Source organism: Marmota flaviventris, chromosome 18, assembly GCF_047511675.1.
Source record: "Marmota flaviventris isolate mMarFla1 chromosome 18, mMarFla1.hap1, whole genome shotgun sequence".
NCBI classification, from domain to species: domain Eukaryota; kingdom Metazoa; phylum Chordata; class Mammalia; order Rodentia; family Sciuridae; genus Marmota; species Marmota flaviventris.
Window position 1 is genome coordinate 33,796,724 of NC_092515.1, and position 27,482 is coordinate 33,824,205.

General features: G+C 33.9%; 1 protein-coding gene across 13 annotated transcripts in view; it reads left to right on the top strand.

Moving 5' to 3' along the window:
• Positions 1-27,482, top strand: part of Chd9 (chromodomain helicase DNA binding protein 9) — a 248,958-nt gene that overhangs the window by 119,238 nt on the left and 102,238 nt on the right. For 10 of the 13 annotated variants that reach the window (XM_071604701.1, XM_071604707.1, XM_071604708.1 and 7 more), the window contains exon 3: positions 26,810-27,141. In XM_071604701.1, the coding sequence (XP_071460802.1) occupies positions 26,810-27,141 (332 nt within the window). Of the gene's footprint in view, positions 1-25,570; positions 25,648-25,741; positions 26,009-26,809; positions 27,142-27,482 lie in introns of those variants that run through there. The other 3 variants (XM_027939061.3, XM_027939062.3, XM_034635974.2) reach the window with 2 other exon arrangements.

Consider the following 27,482-nt stretch of genomic DNA (forward strand, 5'->3'; position numbering starts at 1 on the left):
CAGTGCAAAAGCAGAAAAGTGTAGAAGGTAGTATAGAAATGCCCATAAACTCACCATTTAGGTTTAAGTAACTTTGTTCCAACTAGATTTTCTTAAATAAAATATTGTAAATAACCCTTGAAACCCCTATTCCCATTTATTTCCCTTTCCAGAGCAAACCTCTATTTTGATATATGTATCTTTTCACTATGTTTTTGCAACTCCATAGAGGTAGCTGTGTGTTTCTCCCTATCCATAAACATCTGAGGAAGAAAAGGGAAAGAATGGAGAGGAGAATTACTGCAGTTTGTTTATTTAAAAAGAAGAATTTGAAGCAAGTAACTCAAACATTAACATCTATTTAATCTTATTTCATGGTTGTTCATTTATTTTCTTTATGTTAAAAATGTTGTATAATTTAATCTTAACAATAAAACAAAATGGTGGCTTTGGATTTAGGTAGATCTGGGTAGCAGGGAAAAAAAAAAACAACTTTTTTTTTTTTGTATTTTTTTCTTTCTGGCCATGTTACCCTGAGCAAATGTGTTATTATTTTCTAAACTTTAATAGCCTCCTTCATTAAATGTGGATAATATTGGTATTTGTCATATAAGATTGTTTTCTGTTTTAAAGTGAGCTAATCCATGTGGTATTTAGTGTGATACCTCACTAATAATTTTTGATTATCTATTTTTCAAACTTTCAAAAGATTTTTCTATTCTTCATTAATCACCAAAGGATATAGATATGGAACTAAAAGATGTAGACATTTGTATGTAATATTTTGTGACTTCGACAGCTCCTTTTATTTTCTACTTTTTATTATTTGCTATGCCGGGATCAAGCTTAGGCTAGGCAAGTGCTCTACTCTGGGCTACACATGCAGCCCTGTACTGTAATTTTTAAAGAAGAGGAAATACCTTGAATTTAATGAATGGGTAATACTGAGATTTGGAAGGATTTGGGAAGTTAAATGGGTACCATTTGCAAGGCCTTGAATGCCAGGCTAAGGCCAAGTGAAGACTTGGGCAGGCAAAACTCACAATAAAAACTACACTTGATTAATTTGTTTTTTTGTTTGTTTGTTTGTTTGCTGTTGTCATTGTTTTGTGGTGGTGGGGGGGATTTATGCCAGGGCTTCTCAAGTGCTGAGGCAAGCATTCTATTACCCCTAAGCTTAACAGTAGAAGCAGTATGACTGCTTTATATAGAGAGGTAGGTCTATAGTTAGTTGGAAAATTTTTTTTAAAAGAATGCAGAAGATATGTATTTTGGATGTATCTAGTGCGAAGTATAAGTGGTGGCTGAAGCTATGGGACAAAGTAATAGAAAATATACAGTGAGAAAACAAGAGTTTGAGAAGAATCTTTGGAAGAAAGAATAACAACAGAATTAAAGAAAGAATAGTTCTGAGGGGCTGGGGATGTGGCTCAAGCGGTAGCGCGCTCGCCTGGCATGCCTGTGGCCCAGGTTCGATCCTCAGCACCACATACAAACAAAGATGTTGTGTCCACCAAAAACTAAAAAAAAAAATATTAAAAAAAAAAAAGAATAGTTCTGAGACTATATTGTCACCCAATCTGTAGGAACAGATTCCAGAAAAAGTGATGAACAACAGTGTCAAAATTAAAACAGAGCGGCTAGGGTTGTGGCTCAGTGGTAGAGTGCTTGCCTAGTATGTATGAGGCGCTGGTTTCGATTCTCAGCACCACATATAAATGAATAAAGTAAAGGTTTGCCAACATCTTAAAAAAAAAAGTTAAAACAGATAAGAAATTATTGACTAGCCATGAGAAGTAATTGGTGTCCTGGAAATAAAGATTGTTTTTTTCTTTTTGGTACATTATGGAGGAATAGGAATGAAATCAAAAGAAATTTACAAGCGGTAACAGAATCAGGATATCAGCTATAATCTACTCTTTTGAGATGTCTGATTATGGAAGGACAAAGAAAGAGTAGTAGTCTTGAAAGTCTAAAAGTGAGAAAAGCGTAAGTCGGTATCTTTTTATTTTGGGAGATGGTGGGGTGCAGTACCAGGGATTGAACTCAGGGGAACTCGCCCACTGAGCCACATCCCCAGCACCCCCTCCTTTTTTGTGATATTGGGGATGAACCCATGGCCTTGTGCATATGAGACAAGCACTCTACCAACTGAGCTATATCCCCAGCACCCCCAGTCCTGTTTTGTATTTTAATTTAGAGACAGGGTCTCACTGAATTGCTTAGCACCTTGCTTTTGCTGAGGCTGACTTTGAACTTGCAATCCTCTTGTGTTAGCCTCCTGAGCTGCTTGGGTTTTTGGATTACAGGTGTGGCCACCAAACCTGGCATGTCAATGCTCTAAAACATTCAGGATTGAGATATATACAAATATATTCATACAAATAATGTTAGAGTTGAAGGCTTTTGAGTACTATTTTGGCAAACTTAGATGTATTTATTAAAGAAACTAATTTTGGTTTTTTGAAGCAGACTTTATCATAGAATAAGTTATAACTTTAAGTTTGACCTAAAGATTAATGTAGAAAGGTCTTTATGGGTGAATTGGCTTTTGTTTTTAGCAGTTCTGGAGGTTGGACCCAGGGACACTACCCCTGAGCTAATACCCAGCCTTTTTAATTTTAATATTTTTAAATTTTGAGATAAGAGTTTCACTAAATTGTTGAGATTGGCCTTGAACTTGCTGTGAGTCCTCCTGCCTCAGCCTCTTGAGTTATTGAGGTTACAAGTATGTGCCACTATATGTAGCTCCTTGGTGGGAGAATTGCTTGGTATTTACATGATTTAAATAAAGAACATACTAGAGCAAAAAAAAAAAAAAAGTGTATAGAGATATATACACACACACACACATTCACACACACACACACGTGTGTGTGTGTGTGTGTGTGTGTGTATATATATATATATATATATATATATATATATAGCTTTTAAATGACCATAAAAATATTTTTAAGAGTATTAGTTTAAATTTATTTAAATTTTGTAATCCTCATGTAAACAGTTAGTATAAAATCGATTTTCTTGCATTGAACTTATTATTCTGTTTCTTTCATTATTATTATTATTATTATTTTGTAGTACTGGGTATTGAACCTAAGGGCGCTTTACTGCTGAGTTACACATTCCCAGTCTTTTTAAATTTATTTACCTATTTATTTTTGTGGTTCTGGGAATTAAACCCAGGGATGGTATACACTGAGCTGCATCCCCAGCCCTATTTATTTTTTGAGACAGGGTCTTGAGAAATTGTTGATATTGGTCTTAAACTTGCAATCCTCCTGCTTCAGCATCCTGAATCACTGGGATTATTGGTGTGTGCCCCACACATGATTTTATTTTTTATTTTGAGTCAGAGTTTTGCTAAATTGGCCAGACTGGTCTGGAACTTGTGATCCTTCTGCCTCAGCCTCCTAAGTAGATTACAGATGTGCACTACCGTGCCTGGATTTATTATTCTTTTTGATAATAGTTGTATCTTGATATAATTCATATTCTGTATAACTCACCCACTTGAAGTATACTCTTAACTGGTTTTCAGTATATTTGTGGAGTTGTGCAGCTATCGCCAGCATAAGTTGTAAAACATTCCCATCACTTCCAAAGGAAACCCCAAACACATTTACAGTCTCTATTAACTCCTATCACCCAAAGTCCTAGGTAAATACCAGTCTATTTTCTGTGTATGGGATTTGTTTATTTTGGATAAATAAATGGAATCATAACAATATATGGTCTTTTATGATGGGCTTCTTTAACTTAGCATAATTTATGTTGTAATATGTAACAGAACTTCAGTTTTTATTGCTAATCATATGCCATTTTATACATATATTCATTATGTTTATGTATTCTGTTTTCCAGTTATTGTGAATACATGTACAAGTTTTCATTTCTCTTGGGTATACAACTAGGAATGAAATTATAGGGTCATATAAAACTCTTTTGAGCCACTTTCAGATTGTTTTTTCAGAGCAGATGGGCCATTTTACATTTCCACTAGTGCATGAAGGTTCTAGTTTTTCCACATTTGCCAGTACTTCTTCATATTTATTTATTTTTTTTATTACAGCCATCTTAGGGGATGTAAAATAATATCTCACTGTGTTTTGATTTGCATTTTCCTGATTTCATGGGTTCACTGGCCATTTGTACATCTTCTTTTGGAGAAATGCCTATCCAGATCTTTTACCAATTTTTACATTAGGTTCTTTTTATTGCTTAGTTAAGAAGATTATATAATCTAGGGGCTGGGCTGTGGCTTAGTGGTGGAACTTGCCTGGCACGCGTGAGGCACTGGGCTTGATCCTCAGCACCACGTAAAAATAAAGGTATTGTGTCCATCTACAACTAAAAAAACATTTAAAAAAAGATTATATAATCTAAATACATGTTCCCTGACAGAGATTTGTTTTGCAAATATTTTCTTTAGGATTTTTTCTTTTTAATTGAAAAGATTGTTTTCTGCATATACTTCTTGCTTTGTAACCTGGATGCTTTTAAATTTATTTTTCTCATAGCCCTGGCTAGAATTTCTGGCAAAATGTTGATAGAAGTGACAAGAGAAGATATCTTTGTGTAATTTGTAATCTAAGGAAAAGCATTTAGTCTTTTCACCATTAAATATAATGTTACTTGTTGATCTTCATAAATGTCCTATTTAGCAGGTTGTGGATGTTCCCTTCTTATCCTAATTTGATGAGTATTTTTGTGATGAAGTGATATTGAACTTTGTCAAATTCTTTTTCATCACTTCATATGACATGAGGTTTTTATTATTCTATTGATAAGTTATATTTACATTGTCTTTTAGATATTAAATTAGCCTTGCATTTCTAAAATATGTACAAGTTAGTTAGGCATAGTGGTACATGTCTTTAAATCCCAGAAAGTAGGGTATGGGTGGGGACTAAGGCAGGAGAATTACAAGTTTGAGGCCAGTCTGGGTAACTCAAAAAATAAGAAGGGCTGTAGAAGTAGCTCAGTGCTAGAGTGCCGCTGAGTTCCCCAGTAGTGGAGTGGGTAAGGAAGAATCCCACTTGCTTATTTTACCAATCTTTCTTTCTTTTTTTTTCAATTTTAAATGCAGTTTTATTTATTTAAAACATTGCCTTTCCACTTAGAGTATAGTGCTTTTTTTAAAAAAAAATATTAATTGTTGATGGACCTTTATTTATGTGTGATGGTGAGACTTGAACCCAATACCTCACACATGCTAGGCAAGCACCCTACCACTGAGCCACAACTCCAGGCCCAGAATACAGTGCTTATAATATGCAATGTTATTTCCTTTCCCTGTGCTTATGTTTTATATTCATGTATAAATATTCATTGAGAATGCCCATTAATTTTAAGACATCTCAGCTTTAAAATTGTCACAGAATTTGCTACAATTTTGGACCCGTCTATGGTTTACTGTCTGGATCAATGCTACATTTATACTTGGGATGGCTTGTTCATCCTCTTCAATGGAGGGCCCCAGAGGAAGCACCACCAGAGTAGGAACTCCCCTACTGGGGAAGCCCCCAGGTGTTACTCCTGGCTTCTCTCCTGCACTCTGGTACAGCTTGGTAATGATTGGGTTGCAGACTTTTTCCAACTCTTTCTGCTGATGCCCAAATTCTTCCATCTCTGCAGTCTGATTCTTTTCTAGTTAGTTGATTATTCGATTACATTTGTGAAGAATCTTGTTTGTCCTCATCATTTATCTTGCCTTATACCTATTTCTCCGTTTCTTTCTCTCTTTCTTCCTCCCCCTACTTCCTTCCTTCTTTCCTTCCTTCCTTGTCTTTTCTCTCTCTCCCCAGACTAAATTTGCTATTGTATAAAGGATGTGAGTGTATATATATAATTTTTTTTTGAGAGAGAGAGAGAGAATTTTTTTAACATTTATTTTTTAGTTTTCGGTGGACACAACATCTTTATTTTATTTTTATGTGGTGCTGAGGATCAAACCCAGCGCCCCGCACATGCCAGGAAAGCATGCTATCGCCTGAGCCACATCCCCAGCCCAAGGATGTGTCTATATTAATGAAAGATTTTTATATGTAATTTGTTATTTAGTCTATAATTTTAACTCATTATTTGCACCAGTCTTTGTTGTTGTGTTCTTTGGTCCTGGTTGATTGTACTAAATGGAACAATGCAAGAAATAGCAAAATATTTTTATAGACTTTCGTCAGAAGTTTGTACGTTTATAGACTAATCTTTTCTATGCCTTACGGGATGATAGCACATTAATACATTTTTCTTTAAATAAGTTCAAGAAGTAGATTAAAAGTTAATTTTGACAAGTATATCATGATCTATATTACCTATATTCAGTTAATTGTTTTTTTGTTGTTGTTGTGTTGTCTTTTGTTATTGTGGTGCTGGGGATTAGATCCAGTTCCTCCTTCATGCCAGGCAGTTGCTCTACTACTGAGCCACATTCCTAGCCTATAAATTAAGTGTTTTTATATTTGTATTTTGTATATGCAATATAGGGGGTGTTAAATATTAAATTTATTATTAATATTAATTTTTTATTACTTCAAACTCTTTGAGTACTCCTGTGTATTCTAAAATACTGTATTAGACTGTAGTTTCTCTCTTTCCTTACCTCCCAAGTTTTAAAACAAATTACAACAGAACCAACAAACTTCTAGTCAACACTGGTCTCCAAACTCATTCTTAAGGCCTTCTGCTGCAATGAAGGATAGATTATTGATTTAATTCCTTCTAAATTTTATAATAGTTCACAGTATGACTTTCCCTCTGGGAGATGGAGGTGGGACAAAAAAAAAAACCAAACTTTTTTCTCAACTTTCTAAACAGCTGTACCTTAAAAGAAACAAAATTATTTAAATAATACAAAAAAGTTGCTTTGTTTATACTGTGAATCAAATGTTGTTCCTAATTTTGACCTATCAATTGCATTCATTCATTTTTTTTCTAGATCTCATCTGCTGGGATTCATAGAGTAAGGCTTTAATACATTAAATTTTATCATGACGTTCTAAGAAGGGCAAACACAAAGCAGCATCTCAGAATCTTTTATGAATGTGAATATTTTAATATCTCACATTTTCTTAAAATATAGCTTGTAAAATTCTGCTCTTCTCAGATTTTATTTCATTTGTTATGCTTTTGCTTATGCTTATCTTCCTCCCTTGAATAATTTCTCATTTATCTATTAATTATAAACATTAACTTACTCCTTGACAGCATAGTTCTAAGTCTTTGTCTTTGGTTAATGTTGATTTATCCCCCCGCACCATAGTTGATCATTTATTGTTTTGCTTCTTTTTCTCATATACTCAATTCTTATATGCATTATTTTTATAACAAGAATATCAACTTTTGTGGGCAGCGTTCCATTTTATATTTCTTGCATGTACCTAAAAGATGTTGTTATACCTCTATGCAGTAAGTTCTTGATGGTGGGTTTTTTGTTGTTGTTGTTTGTTTGTTTTTGTTTTTTTGTTTTGCAATGGTGGTTGATCCCAGGGACTCTTTACCACTGAGCCTCTTTATTTTTGTTAAGGTCTCACTAAATGCTAAGACTGGCCTCAAACTTGCAATCTTCCTGTTGCAGCCTCCTAAGTCATAGGGATTACAGGCATGTAAATCTGCCACTGTGGGGCTGGGGCTCTGGCTCAGTGATAGAGTGTTTGCCTAGCACATGTGAGGCACTGGATTCGATCCTCAGCACCAAATAAAATTATAAATAAATAAAATAAATGAAGATGTAAAATAAATAAATAGACAAATAAAATAAAGGTATTGTTTCTATCTACAACTAATATGTGTGTGTGTGTGTGTGTGTGTGTGTGTGTGTGTCCATCCATCTAGAACTAAAAATATATTAAAAAGAACAAGGAAGGAGAGTTGGAGTAGGAATAGGAAAAGTCAGATATAACTTTCATAGAAAGAAGTCTAGTTAACCAATTTTGTTTGATAAAGGGGGTCTAATCATGTATAACATTGACTCCAGAAAGGAGATGAGTAAGAAAATAATATCCAGAAATTTAGAGGCCTAATTTTTTTGTGGGGTGGAGGGCGATGATGTTAACTACTGAGCCACATCCCCAGCCCTTTTTATTTTATTATTTTTAAATTTTGAAACAGGGTTTCACTAAGTTACTTAGGGCCTCAATAGGTTGCTGGGGCTTGTCTCAAATTGCAGTCCTCCTGCCTCTATCTCCAGAGTCACTGAAATTGTGGGCATGTACTGCTACAACTGATGAGACCTTAGCTTTTTAGTATGAGAATCAAGGCCTAAAGAACATTAATTTGGTGGAGGGTGGTATTTGAAATATAACTTAAATCTGTAAAATTGTCTTTTTTATTGTTTAGTTTTATGACTTTAGAAAAATGTACACAATTGTAACCACACCACAGTCAGGATATAGATTATTGCCACCACCCCCCAAACTAACTAATTCCCCTGGTAGTCAAGTTTTCCTCTAACCCCAGACCCTGAAGCCAATGAGCATGTTTGTAGTTTTGAGAATGTTGTATAAATGGAATCACGAAGTATGTTGTCTTATATGAGTTTGGCTTCTTCCACTTAGTATATTGTATTATTTTTTGTTGCATATAGGGTTGTATTTTTTTATTTTCCTTTCTGTTATTGTGTAGTAGTATTCCATTATATGAATATAGTGCAGACTGTTTATGTATTAATCAGTTAAAGGACATTTAGATTGTTCCCTGATTTTGACAAATACGAATAAAACCCCTATGAACATTTGTGTGCAATTATTTTTAATCAAATTAAATCATATATTTCATTTATTTGGGGAAAATATTTAAGGTAGGATTGCTGGGGATCATTTGTTTAAGTGTATGTTTAACTATAATAAAACACCACCAAATTGTTAGCATTTGTATGTTCCTGCTAATAGTGTATGAGTTTCATTTTTTTGTTCTATATCCTCTCTAGCAGTTAATCTTGTTATTATTATTATTATTTTTTATTTTAGTACTGAGTGAGTGAACCCAGGATTGCTTTACTACTGAGCGACATCTCCAGCCCTTTTTATTTTTTATTTTGAGACAGGGTCTCATTAAATTGCTGAGGCTGGCCTCAAATTTGCAATCCTCCTGCCTTAGTTTCCTGTGTTTCTGGGATTACAGACAAATGCCCCCTAACCTAGCTTATTTTTCTTTAATCATTCATTCATTTGTTTCTTTTCACGGTACTGGGAATTGAACCCCCCTCAAGGGTACTCTACCACTGAGCTACTTTCCCAATCCTTTTCATTTTATTTTGAGACAGGGTCTCACTAAGTTGCCAAGACTAGCTTCAACTTGCAATTCTTCTGCTTCAGACTCAGAAGTAGGTGGGATTTACAGGGACAGGCCACGACACCTGGTGGATTTTTAATTTTTCACCAATAGATTAAATAGTATACTGACTGTTCAAATTTGTATTTTCTTAATCTAACAATGTGAGCACTTTGTTTACTTACCATCCATTTGTCTACTTTGGTAAAATGCCTGTTCAAAATTTCCCATTTTTTAAATTGGAATATTTGTTTTCATATTTTTGAGTGTTTTTGTTTTTGTTTTGTAGTGCTGTTAGTTGAATCCAGGGCTTTGTAGAAGCTAAGCATGTACTCTATCCTGCTACATTCCCAGCCCCAAAGTGAATTCCCCCACCCCCACCCCCCCCCCCTCAGATTTTTTTTCTTTTCTTTTTATTGATTTTTTAAAAATAAATGACAGCAGAATTAATTACAATTTTTATTACACTACACGTATACAGCACGATTTTTCATATCTCTGGTTGTATATAAAGTATGTTGGATAATAATGTCTATCGCATTCCACCATCCTTACTAATTCCCTGCCCCCTCCCTTTGCTTCCCACCCCTCTGCCCTATCTAGAATTCATCTATTCCTCCCATGCTCCCCCTCCCTAACCCCCTATGAGTCAGCCTCCTTATATCAGAGAAAACATTTGGCATTTGTTTTGTTGGGACTGGCTAACTTCACTTAGCATTATCTTCTCCAACACCATCCATTTACCTGCAAAAGCCATGATTTTGTTCTCTTTTATTACTGAGTAAAATTCCATTGTGTGTATGTGCCACATTTTTTAAATCTATTCATCCACTAGAGGGCATCTAGGTTGGCTCCAAAGTTTAGCTATTGTGAGCTGTGCTGTTATCAGCATTGATGTGGCTGTGTCCCTGTAGTATGCTGTTTTTAATGGATAGCTGGGTCAAATGCTGGTTCCATTCCCAGATTTCCAAGGAATCTCCATATTGCTTTCCATATTGGCTGCACCAATTTGCAGTCCCACTAGCAGTGTATGAGTGTGCCTTTCCCCCCCACATCCTTGCCAACACTTATTGTTGTTTGCCTTCATAATAGCGGCCATTCTGACTGGAGTGAGATGATAGACATTTGCTACCTTTTGGGTGTCACTTAGTGGTGGAGCACCCCTCGGTTTAAACCCCAGTACCACAAAAACAACAATAAAACAAAACAAAACAAAAAAACTTTCCTCCTGCTCCTCCTTTTCTCCATCACTAATAACATTGGTTAAGGTAACTCTCAGAGATCTTTTAATTATTTCATAGATTTCTCCTGGAATTGGAGGAAATATGCTCTGATTTTCCCTTTTTATTTCTAAATGAAAACTATCTGAAATATAATATATCATAATAAAAAAAATCTATGCTTTGTGTCAAAACATCATTGCAATAGGAAATAATTTGTTCTTTTTGTTAAACCTGGATATTTTGAATTGTTTACTCAAATTAATGGCAATAAGATCAAATAATCGTTTCCTATTTGACTTTATTTACTTTTTAAAAAATTGTCCACTTTCTTTTAAAATATTTATTGGTACATTATAATTATATAAAATAGTGGAATCTATTGTTACTTGTATATACATACTCATAATAAAACAATGTAATTTGGTCAGTTTCATTCTCCAGTACCTTCCCTCTTTCCTCCCCAGAGTTATAATCTTTTCTCTTTGTAGTCACTATTTGCCCTCTCCTCAAGAGTAATCATTCTTCTGACATCATAGAAAAGTTTTGCATATACATATAGTTATTGAATTCTTTATGTATTTATACTGAGAATTGTTCAAGAATGGAGTGATTCAGTAACCACATACATGAATATATTCATTTTCTAATGCTATATAGAAACAGATTATCACATGTTTAACTTAATGAGCTAAAACAGCACACATTTATTATCTCCTTGTTTCCTTGGGGCCAAGTGTCTGGGCACAAGTTAGCTAGGTCTCTTCCCAGGCTCTCACAAGACTTTTGCCAGTGTATCAACTCGCACTGTATGTCATCTGAAGCCTAGGGTCCTTTTTTCAACTCTCTTTGAGTTGTTGACAAAATTCACTTCCTTGCAGCTGTAGAACTTAGAGCAGTTTGTTTCTTAAAAAGCCAACAGGAGAGTGTCTCTGAGCTTAGAGAAAACCAAAGAACACTCTCTCTTGCTCGCTCTCTCGTGCCCTCTCTCTCTCTCTCTCTCTCTAACGCTTTTTATTTTGAGGTAATTGAAAATTCACATGCAGTTGTAAGAAATAATACAGTGGCCAAGCACAGTGGCGCACACCTATAATTCCTCCAGCTTGTGAGGCTGAGGCAGGAGGATAGTGAGTTCAAAGCCAGTATCAGCAACTTATGGAGGCTCAATGAGACCCTGTCTCTAAATAAAGTATAATAAAAGGGCTGGGTTTATGACTTGGTGTTTTAGCACCCCTGGGTTTAATCCCTGGTACCCGCCCCCCCAAAAAAGAAAGGATACAATGAAATCCATTGTATCTTTTACTCAGTTTCCCTCAGTAAAAAGTTAAAGCTGTAATATCTATTGCAACCAGTAAATTGAGTTGATACAATCCTAATTTTATTTAGATTTCTCAGTTTCACATGCTCTCATTTTTTATGTATCTGCATTTATTTTTATGATCCATTCCCCAACCCTCCAACTAAGGATAAAACCCAAGGCCTTACAAATTTCTGTAGCATTTTATCACGTTGAAAGTTCTTCATAGTCAAGATTCAGAGGTGCTTAATTACTAAGCCCCATCCCAGGCTCTTTTTATTTTTAGTTTTGAGACAGGGTTTTAGTTACTTAGGGCCTTGCTAAGTTGTTAAAGCTGGCTTTGAACTTGTGATCCTTCTGCCTCAGCTTCCTGAGCTGCTGGAATTATAGGTGAACACTACCATGCCCAGCTAAGTCACTATCTACAGTTCTGATTATGCCCTTTTATAGCTATGACCTTTTCTCTCCCATTTTTAACCCTTGGCAACATTAATCTCTTCTTTATAATTTTTCCATTTCAAGAATGTTATAGAAATGAAATCATACATTTTATACTAATCTGCTTAGGTTAGGCTCACTCTCACCTAGTTGATTTCCATTTGATTAACTCATAGTTGACTAATTTAGATCCTGATTATATCTATGAAATCCTTTCAGTTTTGCCACATACTCTGTAATATTCTGCCATGTTCTTAGGTTCAGTCTACATTCAAGCAGAGGGATTATACAACACTTGCATCATTGGGAATTCATTTTCAAATTCTGCCCACCATAATACATGATTAACATTGATAGGTACCATATGTCCCTATTTTGAAAGCAATAGATTTGACAATAAGTGCAAGAGTTCTTAGTAGAAACGACAAAGAAAATTTAGTCACTTAGTAGAAACTTTGTCACGAAGAATGCTTGAGAACAGTCCCTACTCATATTAAGCACTGGACTGGGGATATAGCTCAGTTACTAGAGCATTTGCCTTGCATGCACCACACACACAAAAAAAAATTCAAACTTTTTAGATAAAGAATGAATCTGTGGCCAGTCTTCACATGATGAAGTTTTAAAGACAGTGATCAATCAGATTCAATTTTGGATTAAAATATTTCATAAATTGTGAGGCATTTTTAGAAATTCCTAAGCCAAACTAAAGTTTTATAAGATCTCTCCCATGAAATAAGTTTTATTTTGCTCATAGATTTGTCCCTTCAAATTTCTCTACTATAAGGTTTATATGTTAATGATTCATATGTTTGTTTCAGTAGAAAAGTGTAGGACAGTGATTCTCATTGGTAGACCAACAGCTAATATGCACCTCTGCTATCAGAACCAGAAAAAAATTTACTAGTATGTGCCATTTTATTTCCTTCACTTGAGGTTCTGTAAGTTTTTAGATGTATATTATGGTGAATATATTTCCTACATGAAAAGTAAGGAAGTAGAAAAGAGTCCAAGATCTGATAGTTGACTAATATAAAAGGAAGATGAGGAAAGATTATGTGATTTGACTAAAGAGTACGTTGTCTTTTTTTTTTTTTTTTTTTCCTCTTGGTGCTGAGGCTCAATCTTTGATCCTTGGTACATATTTTCTACATTTTATAATGGAAATACCATATATCACTTATAACCATTTTATTGGATGGAAGAAATAAATGAGATAATACAGGTTTAAATCCTCTGTAAATCTTCAGATAAAGTATAAATATTAGTTTTGTCTGTAATCCTCTATCCTATTTATTAATTATAGTAAGATTTGAATAACATTCTTTGCTTAATATACATAATTGGTATGTAGTTGATCTCCGGGTCTTTTATTCATTGAGATTGCTGTAGAAAAGTATCCAGAAGTAATAGTTCTGTGCTACCAGGGAATAAGTTTCTTTAAGTGAGAGACTACATGTTACATTTTATAGTACCAATGTAGTGCCTTATTAATGATGAACATTTATTATTTGTTTAAAGAATTGAACTTTCTTTCAAGTCTCACAAAATAATTCCTTTTATGTTATATGTAAGTGAACTATCATATCTTCTTTTGTCCCTTTTCTGTTAAATCAGATATGTTGGATTTTTGTTGTTGTTGTTGTTAATTCACATAGGAGTATTGAATCTTGTCACATGGATGTGTTCCTGTGTACAGATTTCTTTAGACTTTTGCCTAGGCATAGTTAAGGAAGCAGTTTTCTTAGTCCAGATTTCCTATAGACAATCCTTTGATAGAATGGAATTGTCAATCCTATTTTTCATTGTTTTTTAAGTCTTACAAAAACTCACCAGTCTTGGGCTGGGGTTGTAGCTCAGTGGTAGAGTGCTTGCCTTCCATGCATGAAGCAATCCTCAGCACCACATAAAAAATAATAAATAAATAAAAATAAAGATATTGTATTCATCTACAACTAATTTTTAAAAAATCACTAGTCTTTTTAATTGGAGCTAACAATTGAAGGTAGATAGCAAATTAAGATCTCTATTTCCCCATCAGACTTACTTTATTATTAGTTTTCATTGAGAACATTACTCAGAGTTAGGCAGGCTACATTTAGCACTGTCCCAACATTGCCCTCGTCTCTGACGCTAGCTGCAGGTTTTGAGGGTGGCTGTTTCAATAATTTTCTAGCAGGACTCACAGAACCCACTAAAATCTTTTATATTCACAGTTATAGTTTTATTTTTAAAAGGCGGCAACAAAAAAATATTAGTCCAGAAAGAGATGAATAGGGCAGAGTTTGAAAGGGTTTCAAATATGAAGTTTTTGTTGTCTTCTTTCCTAAGAATTAGGTCCCATCATTAATGTGACAATAGACATGGAATATTGCCAACCACAGAACTCACTGCATCTCAGTGTCAAGAGTTTTTATTAGGTCTTTGGTATGCAAGCATGGTTAATAAATTGTCCCTGTGATCATTTTCAGTCTCCAGATCAACTGATAATACTAGGTAATTCCAAGCCCCCATCCAAAATCTTTCTGATGTGGGCAGTCCCTTTCCTAAACAAAGACACTCCTGTCAAGTATTGTATAAGTGGGCTGGGGATGTGGCTCAAGCGGTAGCCTGGCATGCGTGCGGCCCAGGTTGGATCCTCAGCACCACATACAAACAAAGATGTTGTGTCCGCCGAAAACTAAAAATAAATATTAAAAAAAATTCTCTCTCTCTCTCTTTAAAAAAAAAAGCCATTGATCTACACAGCGTCACTGTCCAATGAGAGCTATGTATGTGATTTAAAATTTAAAAAAAAGTATTGTATAAGTTATCTCATAGAAGCCAAATTCTTTCTTGCACAAGCGTACTTAGTGTTAGAAGTTTATTCAGTCTTCATTCATTCATTCCTTCCTTCACCAGGTAGTTTTCATTTTATATGATATGTATGGTTTTAGGTACATAAAGGATGTGAATATTTACTTCTTGTATAAGTTTTGTATTTTTTCCTTTGATTCTGTAGTTAAGTATTAGCCAACTTCTTCAATATTAAGATTTCACCAGTGTTTCACAAAGCACTTTGGGTCTATTTCATTTATAAAGAATGTTAATTGCTGTCCACTAAATTGATGGCCAGTAAAGAGATTGCAATTTACAATTCAAAAACAGTATTTTCTCAACCAACTATTGAGAATTATAATGATGGCTCATTACTAAAAGGAATAAGCTTAAGCTGTAGGACTTGAACAGATAAGATCTGCATAGAAATTGAGGGGCAGAGTACTTGGTTCTAACATGAGACAGTTTTCAAATGAACAGACTGGAAAATATAATTAATGCTTACTATTAAGATATGAAACCAGTACATTGGTCATTTGCTTTGTAGGTGATTTCTCAAACCTGTTTAATTTCTAATTCCTCTTTAATCTTTACCTATTTTTTTTTCATTCAGATTTCATTGTTAACAGTGCCTCTTCAGAACTTTCCTGAATTTGTTCTAAATGGTCACCTTGTAATTTTTCACCACATCATCTTATTTTCTTTCTCTGCATAGCTTTTATCCCCATCTGAAGTTTTACCTGTTTGATTATTATCTCGCTCTCTAAAATGTTAGTTACATTAGAAAGGAATTTTGTCTTTAGCTTACAACAATGTTTTGCAGATGATATGCACTTGATATGTTGTGAGTGAATGAACTAGTTCCTGTTCCTCTAAACTAAAACAGTACATGTCTCCTGGTAATACTCAAGTATAGTGTAATTACCACCTCCTTTTTTCTGTAGAACATATTTCTATTTATGCAGGGTAGGATTCCATTTACTTTTCTTTTTTTGCCAGCTTATTATACTATACATTCATTTAGTTTGCAATGAGCTTAAGTTCCTTGGTATTTCTTTTGTTGTTGTTGTTGTTGGGTACCGGGAATTGAACTTGGGGTCACTCGACCACTGAGCCATATTCCCAGCCCTATTTTGTATTCCATTTAGTGACTGAGGTGCTTAGTGCCCCACTTTTGCTGAGGCTGGCTTTGAACTTGCAATCCTCCTGTCTCGGTCTCCAAACCCCCAGGGATTACGGGCGTGTGCCACAGCACCCGAATCCTTGGTATTTCTTATTTGAGCTACTGTTAATGCATGCACCCTTTATTTCATCCTTAAGTAGTGCTGTGTGTACACCCATGTATGTCCATTTATAGATTCAGCCTCATAAGTTTTTTTCTTTTTTTGTAGTCAGCATTTTAAAAAATATGATCATTCAACTAAGGGGTGGCTAATTTAAGAACTCATGATAGGTTTGCTGAAGAGATTAAACTGAAGTGAAAGGGCAGTAGGAATTCAGAAGATAAACCAGATGGCATCAGTTCACAATTTAAACTGGAATTATTCAATTAGAGATTACAGGCATGTTCCACTGTGCTTGGATCTCTTTTTATTCTTAAAATATACAGCATGATTCTACTGGTTGAGATTTAACATTGGAGTTATATCCTTTCCTAACTAAATGTTTTTTCTTTGTAACATAGTATAGAAATAAATATTAACAATACTAAAAAAAAAAAAATGGTGTTCTCTGTGCTCCCTCACCGCCTATTATCTATTTTTCCATTCCTAGGCACCTCACTGCTATGTATACACCATGCTCATAAGATCTTAGCCATTCTTGCTCAAAACCACTAATAGAGCATTTTCAGTTACCCCAAATCATTTTGTCAAACTTTACTATTGTGGGCTATAGCCTTCCTGATACTACGCTTACAGGTTAATGCTTCTCACATTGCTATTTTTTTTTTTTTGTACTTTTCTTTTTTGTTCTTTGTCCTTTGAAATATTTATGGCTGTAACCATCATTTTTAGATAAACATTTTTTTCTTTCAAATCACTTACACAGAGAGAGAGAGAGAGAGAGAGAGAGAGAGAGAGAGAGAGAGAGATGTACCTTTATTTAATTTATTTATGTAAATGTGGTGCTGAGGATCGAGCCCTGTGTCTCATCCGTGCTAGGCAAGAGCTCTACCACTAAGCTACAACCCCAGGCCCTCAAATCACTTTTTACTGTGGTGTTGAAAAAAAAATTTTTTTTGAGTCTTGACTTAATGAGCTATATTTTATGACTGTATTGATCTGTCAAAAACAGGTAATAACATGTTTTGTTGTTGTTGTTGTTTTTCCTTTAACTTTCAAAGGTGATCCACCTTTATAAAGACTGAAATATACACTAGGCATGGTGGCCCTTGACTATAATCCTAGCAACTTGGGAGACTGAGGCGGGAAGATCACATGTTCAAGGCCAGCCCCAGCAACTTTGCAAGATCATAAGCAACTTAGTGAGACCATGACTCAAAGTGAAAAATAAAAAGGGCTGGGGATGTGGTTCAAGTGTTTAAGTGCTCCTGGGCTCAGTCCCTGGTATGAGAGAGAGAGAAAGAGAGAGAGAGAGAGATTACTATGATTACAATACCATACTATGTTACTACTATACCAGGAAACATGGTCCTGGATACCAGAAGGACAAAGACATTATAGCTTTTTTTTTTTTTTTTATTGGTTGTTCAAAACATTACAAAGCTCTTGACATATCATATTTCATACATTAGATTCAAGTGGGTTATGAACTCCCATTTTTACCCCAAATACAGATTGCAGAATCACATCGGTTACCCATCCACATTTTTACATAATGCCATATTAGTAACTGTTGTATTCTACTACCTTTCCTATCCTCTACTATCATTATAGCTTTCTCATATGTATCTCATGTGGTCCTCATCGCTTCCAGAAATATTTTTTTTCTGTGGTATGAATTGTGTCCAGAGATTAGTTTCTCTCATTATTTCTTTTGTGTTCTCACAGATGAAATTTTAACATGAAATGATTAACAATATTTTGGTATTTCTATTTCTAAAATGCCCCTAAGTTTTAAAACAAATGTTATTTAAAAGACAATGACTTCGTACATTTCCCAGGCTGATCTTGAACCCCTGGGCTCAAGTGATCTTCTGTCTCAACCTACCAAGTAGCTGGGGCTACAGAAAGGTACCACCATGCCTAGCCTAACTTTTGTATATATGTGTCATTATTCTTTGGCATATAATAGAATTATATTTTCTTTTGCCTAAAACTGCTTGGCAGATTTAAAGGCCTTATTTTTAGAATGTACCTTATTGTATATACACTTATACTAGTTTCTTAATATCATTTATAGTTATGTTAATAATCACTTGTGTTAATAATTTTTAAAAATTGTATCAGAATTCTGAATTCTAAAATGTTGATTTCTCTTAATGAATTGCATAAAATGAATTTTTTAATAGAACTAACTCTCAGTGCCCCTTTTTAAAGACTTGAAAGAGGTTTTTCTCCTTTGAATTTAAGACTTTTAGAAACACTGTTTGCCAGAAGAATTCAGAGATGGTCAGTGTTATCAAGCAACTTGTTGGCTAATTTACTTACCCTGTTGCCTTTCTACTTTACTGGGACCTATCAAGGCTATACAAGTATATTTCATTTATGAAATTTTGTCAGATTGCCACTATAGTGATCTCTTAAAGCAATCTCAAGAATAGCTGATTGCAATTTGGTATACTGCTTTGGAAAGGTTACTGATTCCTAAGAGGTTATTATATTTAATGCTTTTTGAGCTTGAGATTAACAATCAACTATGTGGTCATGGTAGATGTTGATAATAGTTAGCAAAATTATTTTTTTTAATATTTATTTTTTAGGTGTAGATGGACACAACACAATGCCTTTATTTTTATGTGGTGCTGAGGATAGAACCTGGGTCCCGCCCATGCTAGGCGAGCACTCTACCGCTAAGCCACAATCTCAGCCTGCAAAATGATTTTTGAAGAGTTGAACTCAACAAGTTATTTCAGTTTGATAGGTACTTATTCTGTCCAGGCCTGAATTCTTTCATTTGCAAATTTAGGAATTTTTTTTTGTTTTGATCACCACCTAGGTAATTATGAAATCAAATAAGAAAATATGCCAGAAATTGTGGAAACTTTCAGGAAGAATTGTTTGTGAATAAACTTATTGAAGAAGTCTTTTTAAATACTTTGAGGTTCCTACCCCCATCTCCACTAGAAGCATTTTATAATTGATATTATAGAAAGCTTATATTATTTACCAAAGAATTATTTATATATTTATATATAATATTTACATTTTTAATCAACATGATTTTTTAAAAATTGTTTTCGGAAAGTACTTTACAATTTCTACTCAAATTATTCATCTTCTATTCCTGCTCCCTATATCTCCAAGCCCTTTATGCCTGGTTTTGTTTTGTTTTTTAGCCAGGAAAAAAATCATACTTTAGTTTCCAGTTTTTATTTTCTTATTTAGGAAAAGCGTATGATATTTATTATATCCAATTATTTTCTCATTAACTTTCTTTCCTCATTTACTTTTTAGCATACTGAGTATGGCCTCCATATTAACCACTCAATTCAACTATTTTAACCACAACCCTAGAATATTTTACAGTACCAGAAAGTAAGGAAATACTTGAAATCTATAGGGTTATGTCCAATTAACATAGTAAGCAACCTAAAGGAGTTCTAAGTGGCCAAAATGGAATAATTTAAGCAACAAATAAATAATCATAGTATCAGATTATAACTCATAGAATAAAATAACCTCCCATGAGTTTGTACTGGTATAAGTAAATAATTGAATGAATAAATAAATGGCAAAATGAGAGCTCTTACTTATGGTAGAATTCCAATTGAAAATGCAGAAAGAATGGTGGAATTGGAAAATTTTCATTAGGTAAATTCCACAATAATTATCTTATAGGCAATAACATCAATGCATGCTACAATTATCAGGCACATGTACGTGAGAAATCGCATATTTGCGTAGTCTCAAATATCTCCCCATAAAATGTGTTTTAGTTCTAAAAGGAGTCATTTATAGTGCAGAATCATGGTAGACACTACTTTAATCAAATGATCAAAGTTAACATCACCAGTAATAAGACATACTGGCATCATTTACTCACTGGTATGATACATTGAGAAGAGCATATCATATCATAACAAAAACAATATCTTATGTCTATGAGTATTTCTGTTCCTTGCATTATATATTAGGTCTCACAACAGCTCTGTAAGGTAGATAATATTATCATCTCCATTTTATAGCTGAAGAAGCTGAGGCCCAAGTAAATGATAAAACTAGAACTTGAACTGCTGACTGGCTGACTCCCAAGTTCATTCTCTTAATCACATCATTATGCTGAGAAGTTTTTAGTATCAGTAGTAACTTTGGTCTGATAAATTTAATGGATTTAATGTTCTAAGTTGTGAACTTGATAAAGTTTTGCAGTTTAATGTTTTAAAAATATATACTTGACTTATTTGGAAACATTGAGAAAGTGATACAAACTACTATAATATAAGATGATAGGTTAAATACTACTTATTTTTATGTCATATATGACCTTTTGCTAAATCAACATATTTTTGGTCAGTATTCTGATATTTTTGTTGAAATTGCTCAGCAACCCTATATCTAAAAATCTGATTCTGTTACTTGTCTCTGTATAATCGCTTTTTTCTAATCCTTTACATAAAGTTTAGATATTTTAGTATAATTTATAACACTTTGATAATCTAACATATTCATTTAAATTCTTATTGCTTATCATTCTCCCACATGATTCTAATTTTCTCACACTAAACTACTTGTTATTACAGAATACTACTTCTAAACTGTATTATGTTAAATAACAAGTGTACCCAAAAATGGAATATTCATCACCCAGGTACAACAGCCATTAATTTATGGCCACCATTTATTTCATTTAAATTATTCTCTCTCATACACTCACCTGCTCTGTGGATGTTTATGGAGCATATCTCAGTCATATAACTTCATTTGTAAATATTTTAGTTTATATATGAAAAAAAAGATTTGTTATTCATTTTGTATTCCTGGGATTGAGGAGTATCTGGGCAACTTAACAAGACCCTGTCTAAAATTAATAAGCAAAAATACCCAGGGATGTAGCTCAGTAGTATAGCACTCTTGGGCTAAAAAAATAACAATTAAAAAAAATAAAGTAAGTAAAGTGAAATAATCACTCCATTTTGATCAGAAACACTGAAATCAAATATAAGGGCATAACTCAGAAAACAATTTTTACATTATAATTTGTTCTTTGATCTATTTTCTCTCCTCTTTAAAAACGAGTTTGTTTGTTTGTTTTTGGTAACTTGGAGAAAAATGTTGTATGTATTAAGAACCACCCGCTGCCGCTTTCAAAAAACCCTGATATTTGATACATATTACTAAAATAAACCATGAATTTATTTTTTAGATGATTGATTTAATATGAATATTTAATGTTTAGGCTTCTGTTTTTTAAACAAGGATATTAAGAACTGGCACACCAAGTGACTATAAACAATTTAAGAGAAAAAATTCCTTATAAAATTATTATTATAACAAATTCTTATTAAGATTTTCTGTATATATTTCTTTTCATTGTAGTGTTTTTAACTTGAATTTTTCTGTTTACTTCCCTGACACCACTCTATCCTGACTCATCTTACTATTCTTTCATTAACCCCTCTTTATCTGCTAGAGTTTCATTCCTGGTTATTCTACATTGTCTTTCTTCACATTCAAAATCATTCTTACTCAAGTCTTGCTAAATGTTTCTTTCACATCTTCTTCCATTGTGACCTCCTTGTACCTAGACCCCGAAGCCTGAAGACTGACAGTCCTCTCTCATGAGAAAATTTGAAGATTTTTAGCTACAGTGCTACTAATATGTATGTTGTTGAAAATCACTTGTTTGTTTTTCCTAAATTTGGAAATTTTAAATTTTTACTCATGTCTACATACTAGTGATTCAATAATTTTACTTACTTTTATGCAACTAAAATGGCTAAATACCTCAGTGTGGGAGAGTGAGTAGGTGGGAAAATTTCAAGAACAGGCAACAATCCCTATTCAAATTTCAAAACCTCTGATTTTAGACCAAATCTCTGCTGCTTCCCCTCATGAAGGAAAAGGGAACTACCACATGATAAAAACATTCTGATTCCTCAGAGTATGAAATTCATCCACAAGTTTTAAATACCGTCCTATTTTGTTTTATTTCATATTTACAGTGCTAGCTTTGACCTACTAAATATACATTATTACTTGCTTTTTGGTCATGATTTGAAAAATACTCATACTGTAAATCCTTGAGTTTCCCCAATACTAAAATATGATGTCCAGGGTTTTCCATTTATACTCCTATTTGTCAAAGTATTGCATATATTAGCTGTTTTCTTTTTTTTTTAATTATTATTGGTTGTTCATTAGCTGTTTTCTTATGATTTCTTTTTCTTGTTTTGTGAATATTTGATACGATTAATGTATTTACCTTTTTGTATTTTAAAAATCATTTAACATACAGGTATTTGGGGAAGAAGGCCTGTGGATTTGTTTTAAATTTTTAAAATATCTTGTATTTTGAAATTATCAGAAACTTAAAATGCAATTATAGTACCACAAAATTCCTTTACTCCATTTGAGAGTAGGTTGCAGACCTGACCTTTTGTTACCCTTAAAGACTATAATGTATATTTTATACAGGAGGATATTTCTCCAGGTAATCACACATGGGTAATTAATACAACCAGATGCTCTGGGGACTGAGAAGAGAAAAACAAAACAAAACACAATTAAGTAGATTTGACAGAATTTGCATACTGTTTAGATCGGGGAAAGGAACCCAAGAACCTTAACATAGTATATTTTTGTCTGTGTGTGAATTGGGCAATGATTTGATATTCAGGATGTTTAGTTACTTAACACCTTGGTGTTAATATTCTATGAGAATAGAGTTTTGTATTCTAGTAGCAGAAGGAATATTTGATCACAGATTCACCTAATATTACTGTTCATATTTTTAATAATAATAATTAATATCAATCTACTGTTAATATTTATTATTAAGCAATTGGGATTTTGAATCAGGTAATAGAATTGATTGAAAAGTTTTTGTAGGAGAAGTAAGATATTTTGGAGTTCTTGGTTCTGTGAATAGAATATCAGTGAGTTAAGGGTAAAGAAAGAGCAGGGTAATTTACATCTTCTCCCCCTACCCCTCATGGTATCAAGGCCTAGGTTCAGGGCCTTGGATTTACTAAGCAGATACTCTACTTCTGAACCATATTCCCAGCCCTGGAACCCACATCTTGTGTTTCAGCCCTGTCCACTCAGTCCCTGAGGATCAAGTCCCAAATTTCCAATTGATGGAGCTCTCCATTTCATACTCAGTATGAAAAGAACTAACCCTTCTCTCTCTCTCTCTCCCCCCACCTCTCTCTCTCTCTCACACACACACACACACATATTCCCTTTTGGGGGAGGGGCAGGTACTGGAGATTGATCCCAATGGGGTTTAATCCCTGAGCCACATCCCAGCCATTTCTATTTTTTGTTTTAAAATAGAGTCTCACGAAGTTACTGAGGCTGACATTGAACCTGCAATTCGTCTGCTTCAGCCTCCTGAGCTACTGTGATTACAGACATGTGCCACCATAGCCAGCTTTATAGAATCGCTTGAAGATTGGAGCAATATATATGAAATATTAGGAACAGGACTTGGCATTCAAAGGAAGTTATAGTTCTTACATTGACTGATCAATTGATTGATTTTAATAGTGGGGATTGACCCCAGGGATGTGATAACTAATGAACTATACCCCATCCACTTTAAAAAAAAATATATTTGGTACTGGGTCTTTCTGAGTTACCTAGGCTAGACTCAAACTTATGATTCTCCTACTTTAGCTTCTCAAGTTGCTGGGATTATAGGTGTGTGCTACCATGCCCTGTCATGCTTTTAGTGATATTATTGATATCAAGTTTGTAATTGTTAATTTCCTTTTACTATTTTGTAATGCTGCAGTGAGAGTATTTCTCAAAGGGCATTATGCATGGCGCATCATCTCAGCTACTCTGAAGTCTGAAGCTGCAGAATCTCAAATTCGCCCTGCTTGGCCAAAATAAAATAAAAAGGGCTGGAGTGTAGTAGTTTCGTGGAGTAACATTTGCCTAGCATGTGGGAAGTCCTGGGTTTCATCCCCGGTACCACAAAAATAAATAAATAAATAAAATAAAATTCTCTCATTTGGGCCCACCCCCATTCTATTCATTATCTATTATTACCCACTTACCATTCAGGAGTAAATTAATTAATGCATGCAAAGTACTTAATAACTTGGCACTTAGTAAGTACTAAGTGTGTTCAGTCTTATGATTTTTTTCATGGATGATCTCTAGGTCAGTGAGATCCTTTTGTTGCTTTTAATGGTCCTTTTTTGCCTTTAATCTTTTCTCATGCTGTCCAGATTGATCTTTCTAGGACACTGTTCAGATAGTGCTGATCTCTGTTTTGTGGCCTTTGGTGCCCAGAAAGAAAAACAAAAACAATGCAGTGTGCTTTGGTAGCCATATCAGATGACTAGCCAAGACCAACTGAAAAAATTGGCATTAATGAAAAAAGGTAAAGTGAAATTTTGTTTTAGCTACTTAGAGGCATTACTAAAATAGTCTCAATTTTTTCTAAACAGAAAAGTTGTACCAGTGATCAAATTCAAGTGGACTTGCTATTTATTTTTAGCAAAGAATTGAACCTAAAATTTTATCTGAAAAACAGCAGTTCAATTAAAATAGAATATCAGGAGTAAAGGTCAATTACTTAAGTGTTTATTTGCATGTCCTGTTCATAATACTTTGCACATCTTTAGCTATTTTCAATATTTTAAATATTTCACAGATTTATGAAGATGTCATGTAAAATTATTTTTCTCAGTGAAAACTGTATTGTATTTTTAAAAATTGATAGCCACATAAAGTCATTCCACCACAATTGTAGTTTCCAAATTATTTTTTTAATCTTTTTTTTTTTTTTTTGGTATATTTTTTTAAAACTTTATTGCAGGAAATGGCAGAGAGAGAGTTAATATGTTACATGGAGGGAAGAACAGTCCATTGGGGGTTAAATTGCAGAGTCTAATGGAATAATAACTGGTAGCACCATCTGCTGGCCTACTTCCGCAGAAGGAGTCAGTATTTTTAACGACATCTCTAATATTCATGCTGATGCATTTTGATGCTTTGTGCATTCATTTCTTTCTGTGCTTTGTTGGAATCTGGCTATCTGCTTACAGCTATTGAGGAAACTCAGCTTTTTAGGAGGGTTTATAGTCTTTATCATTCCTAAATAGGATGAACAGTAGATATAAACTTGCCAAGGCAGAAATGTGTTGATAAATCAAAATGTGTATTTGTGGAGGGTTGTGCATCTCTTGGTTGCAGCTTGCTAAATAGGCCATTTAGGATTCTTCTTTCAATGCTTTTTTCTTGAGCACTGCCTGGGGTGGTGAAAAAGCAGAGGGCAAGCCTTTGTCTGACGCCAAAAATGTCTTCAGTGAAGAGGCCAAGAGGAAGGGTAAGTGAAAGCCTGAATGAGTGGGAGGAGGAGGGGTTCTTTGGGCTAAAAGGCTAATGGGATTGAATAACCTTCCTTATTACTGGCTGCTGCTGCGGGAGTCGTACTGCATCGCCATCTTGAGCTTGTTGCTGTTTTCTCGAGTCTTGGTTATTTGTTATAGCCTGTAGGCCTTAAGGTGGCATTTTAGTGAGCAATTCTAAGCCCTCCTTCTTTTCCCAGTGCTGCAGCACTGCTATGAAACCTTTGATGAGGCAGGTATAGAAAAGATACCGGTGAAACACACTGGAATCAGCATGAAAATGTGTTTGGAAATTCCTGATGTTTTTTTTCTTTGCTATAGTCAGAGGCATGTTTACGGGTAAGAACATAACAAAACTGTAATCTAAGTATGTGGATGAATGTGTGTTTGACGAGGAAATTCTTTTTTAAATGCTCTTGATCTGCTTCCTGTGATACTGCTAAAATATTAATAATCTTAATGTAAAACTATAAAACTTGTTCTTTCCCATAGTGCTTGAGCAAAATAATTATGATACAGAAAAAGGGAAAAAAATCTACTTAACTCTTTAATGGGAAAACTAAAACTTTCTCTAATTTTAAGTATGAGAATGTCTGTTTACTAACTATTGTGTTGCTGCATTAAAATGATTTAAGTGATTTCAGGTTCTCATTCTAGTTTTAAAATAGAGGGTTTGTTTTTTAAAAAGCCATAATAAACTATAAAGAGTAGTGATTCTAAATTAAAATTGCTATTTTAAATGTATTAATAATTTTCAGAGTTTTAAAGTGGAGAGGAAAGAAAAAAACTTTAATTCCAATTGAACAGAATATTTATAGGACAAAATTTTAACAAGTTACATGTACAGGACAAAATCTGGATCAACTAATGAACCAATAATGCTATGAAAATATCAATGAATCTATATTCATCCTTCCTTAACCTTCATTTTCAAAGCAGCAGTTGGGCTGTTTATACTTTTACTGATTTCCAGATAAGCAAAATATCTTAATTTTAAATTTGTTTGTAGTTCTCGCATATTTGCTCATGTAATTTTACTTCTCTATTTAAACTTAATTTTAAAATTTCAGATATTTATGTCAGTTGTTTTTATAATATACTTTGGTACATTCCATAAAAATAATATTTTGGTTTCCCTAGCCTCCATCTTCCAAGAAGAATGATGGTTCTGGGACATATACTAAGTTGCAGAATACCCAGGTGAGGGTCATGTCTGAGAAGAAGCAGAGAAAAAAGGTGGAATCAGAAAGCAAGCAAGAAAAGGCTAATCGTATAATATCAGAGGCCATAGCAAAAGCAAAGGAGCGTGGGGAACGCAATATTCCACGAGTAATGAGCCCTGAAAACTTTCCTAGTGCTTCAGTTGAAGGCAAAGAGGAAAAGAAAGGTAGAAGGACAAAATCCAAGCCAAAGGACAAAGACAACAAAAAAACAAAAACTTGTTCTAAGTTAAAAGAGAAGACAAAAATTGGGTAAGTTGTTATTATACTTAATTTATTTTAATTTTTGTTAAAATGCAGGTGTTTTATCTTCTACTTTTGAGAATGACATGTTTACTACAACATTAGAGTTTTATATTACTGGATATCATGTGTACCTTATTTTCTTTTTTGAATGAATTGGGCCATATTTTAGGACATACTAAATTTTACTATTTTGTGAATGTAGCTTTTTGTGTATTAATTTTAGTGAAAGAATATGAAACAAGGGGGAAAAATCCATATGGCTGTGGATTTTACTTTTTTTTACTTTTTATTTTTTCCAAATTTATTTTGTTTGCAAACATGCATCATAATTCTTTAAAAGATTTCTT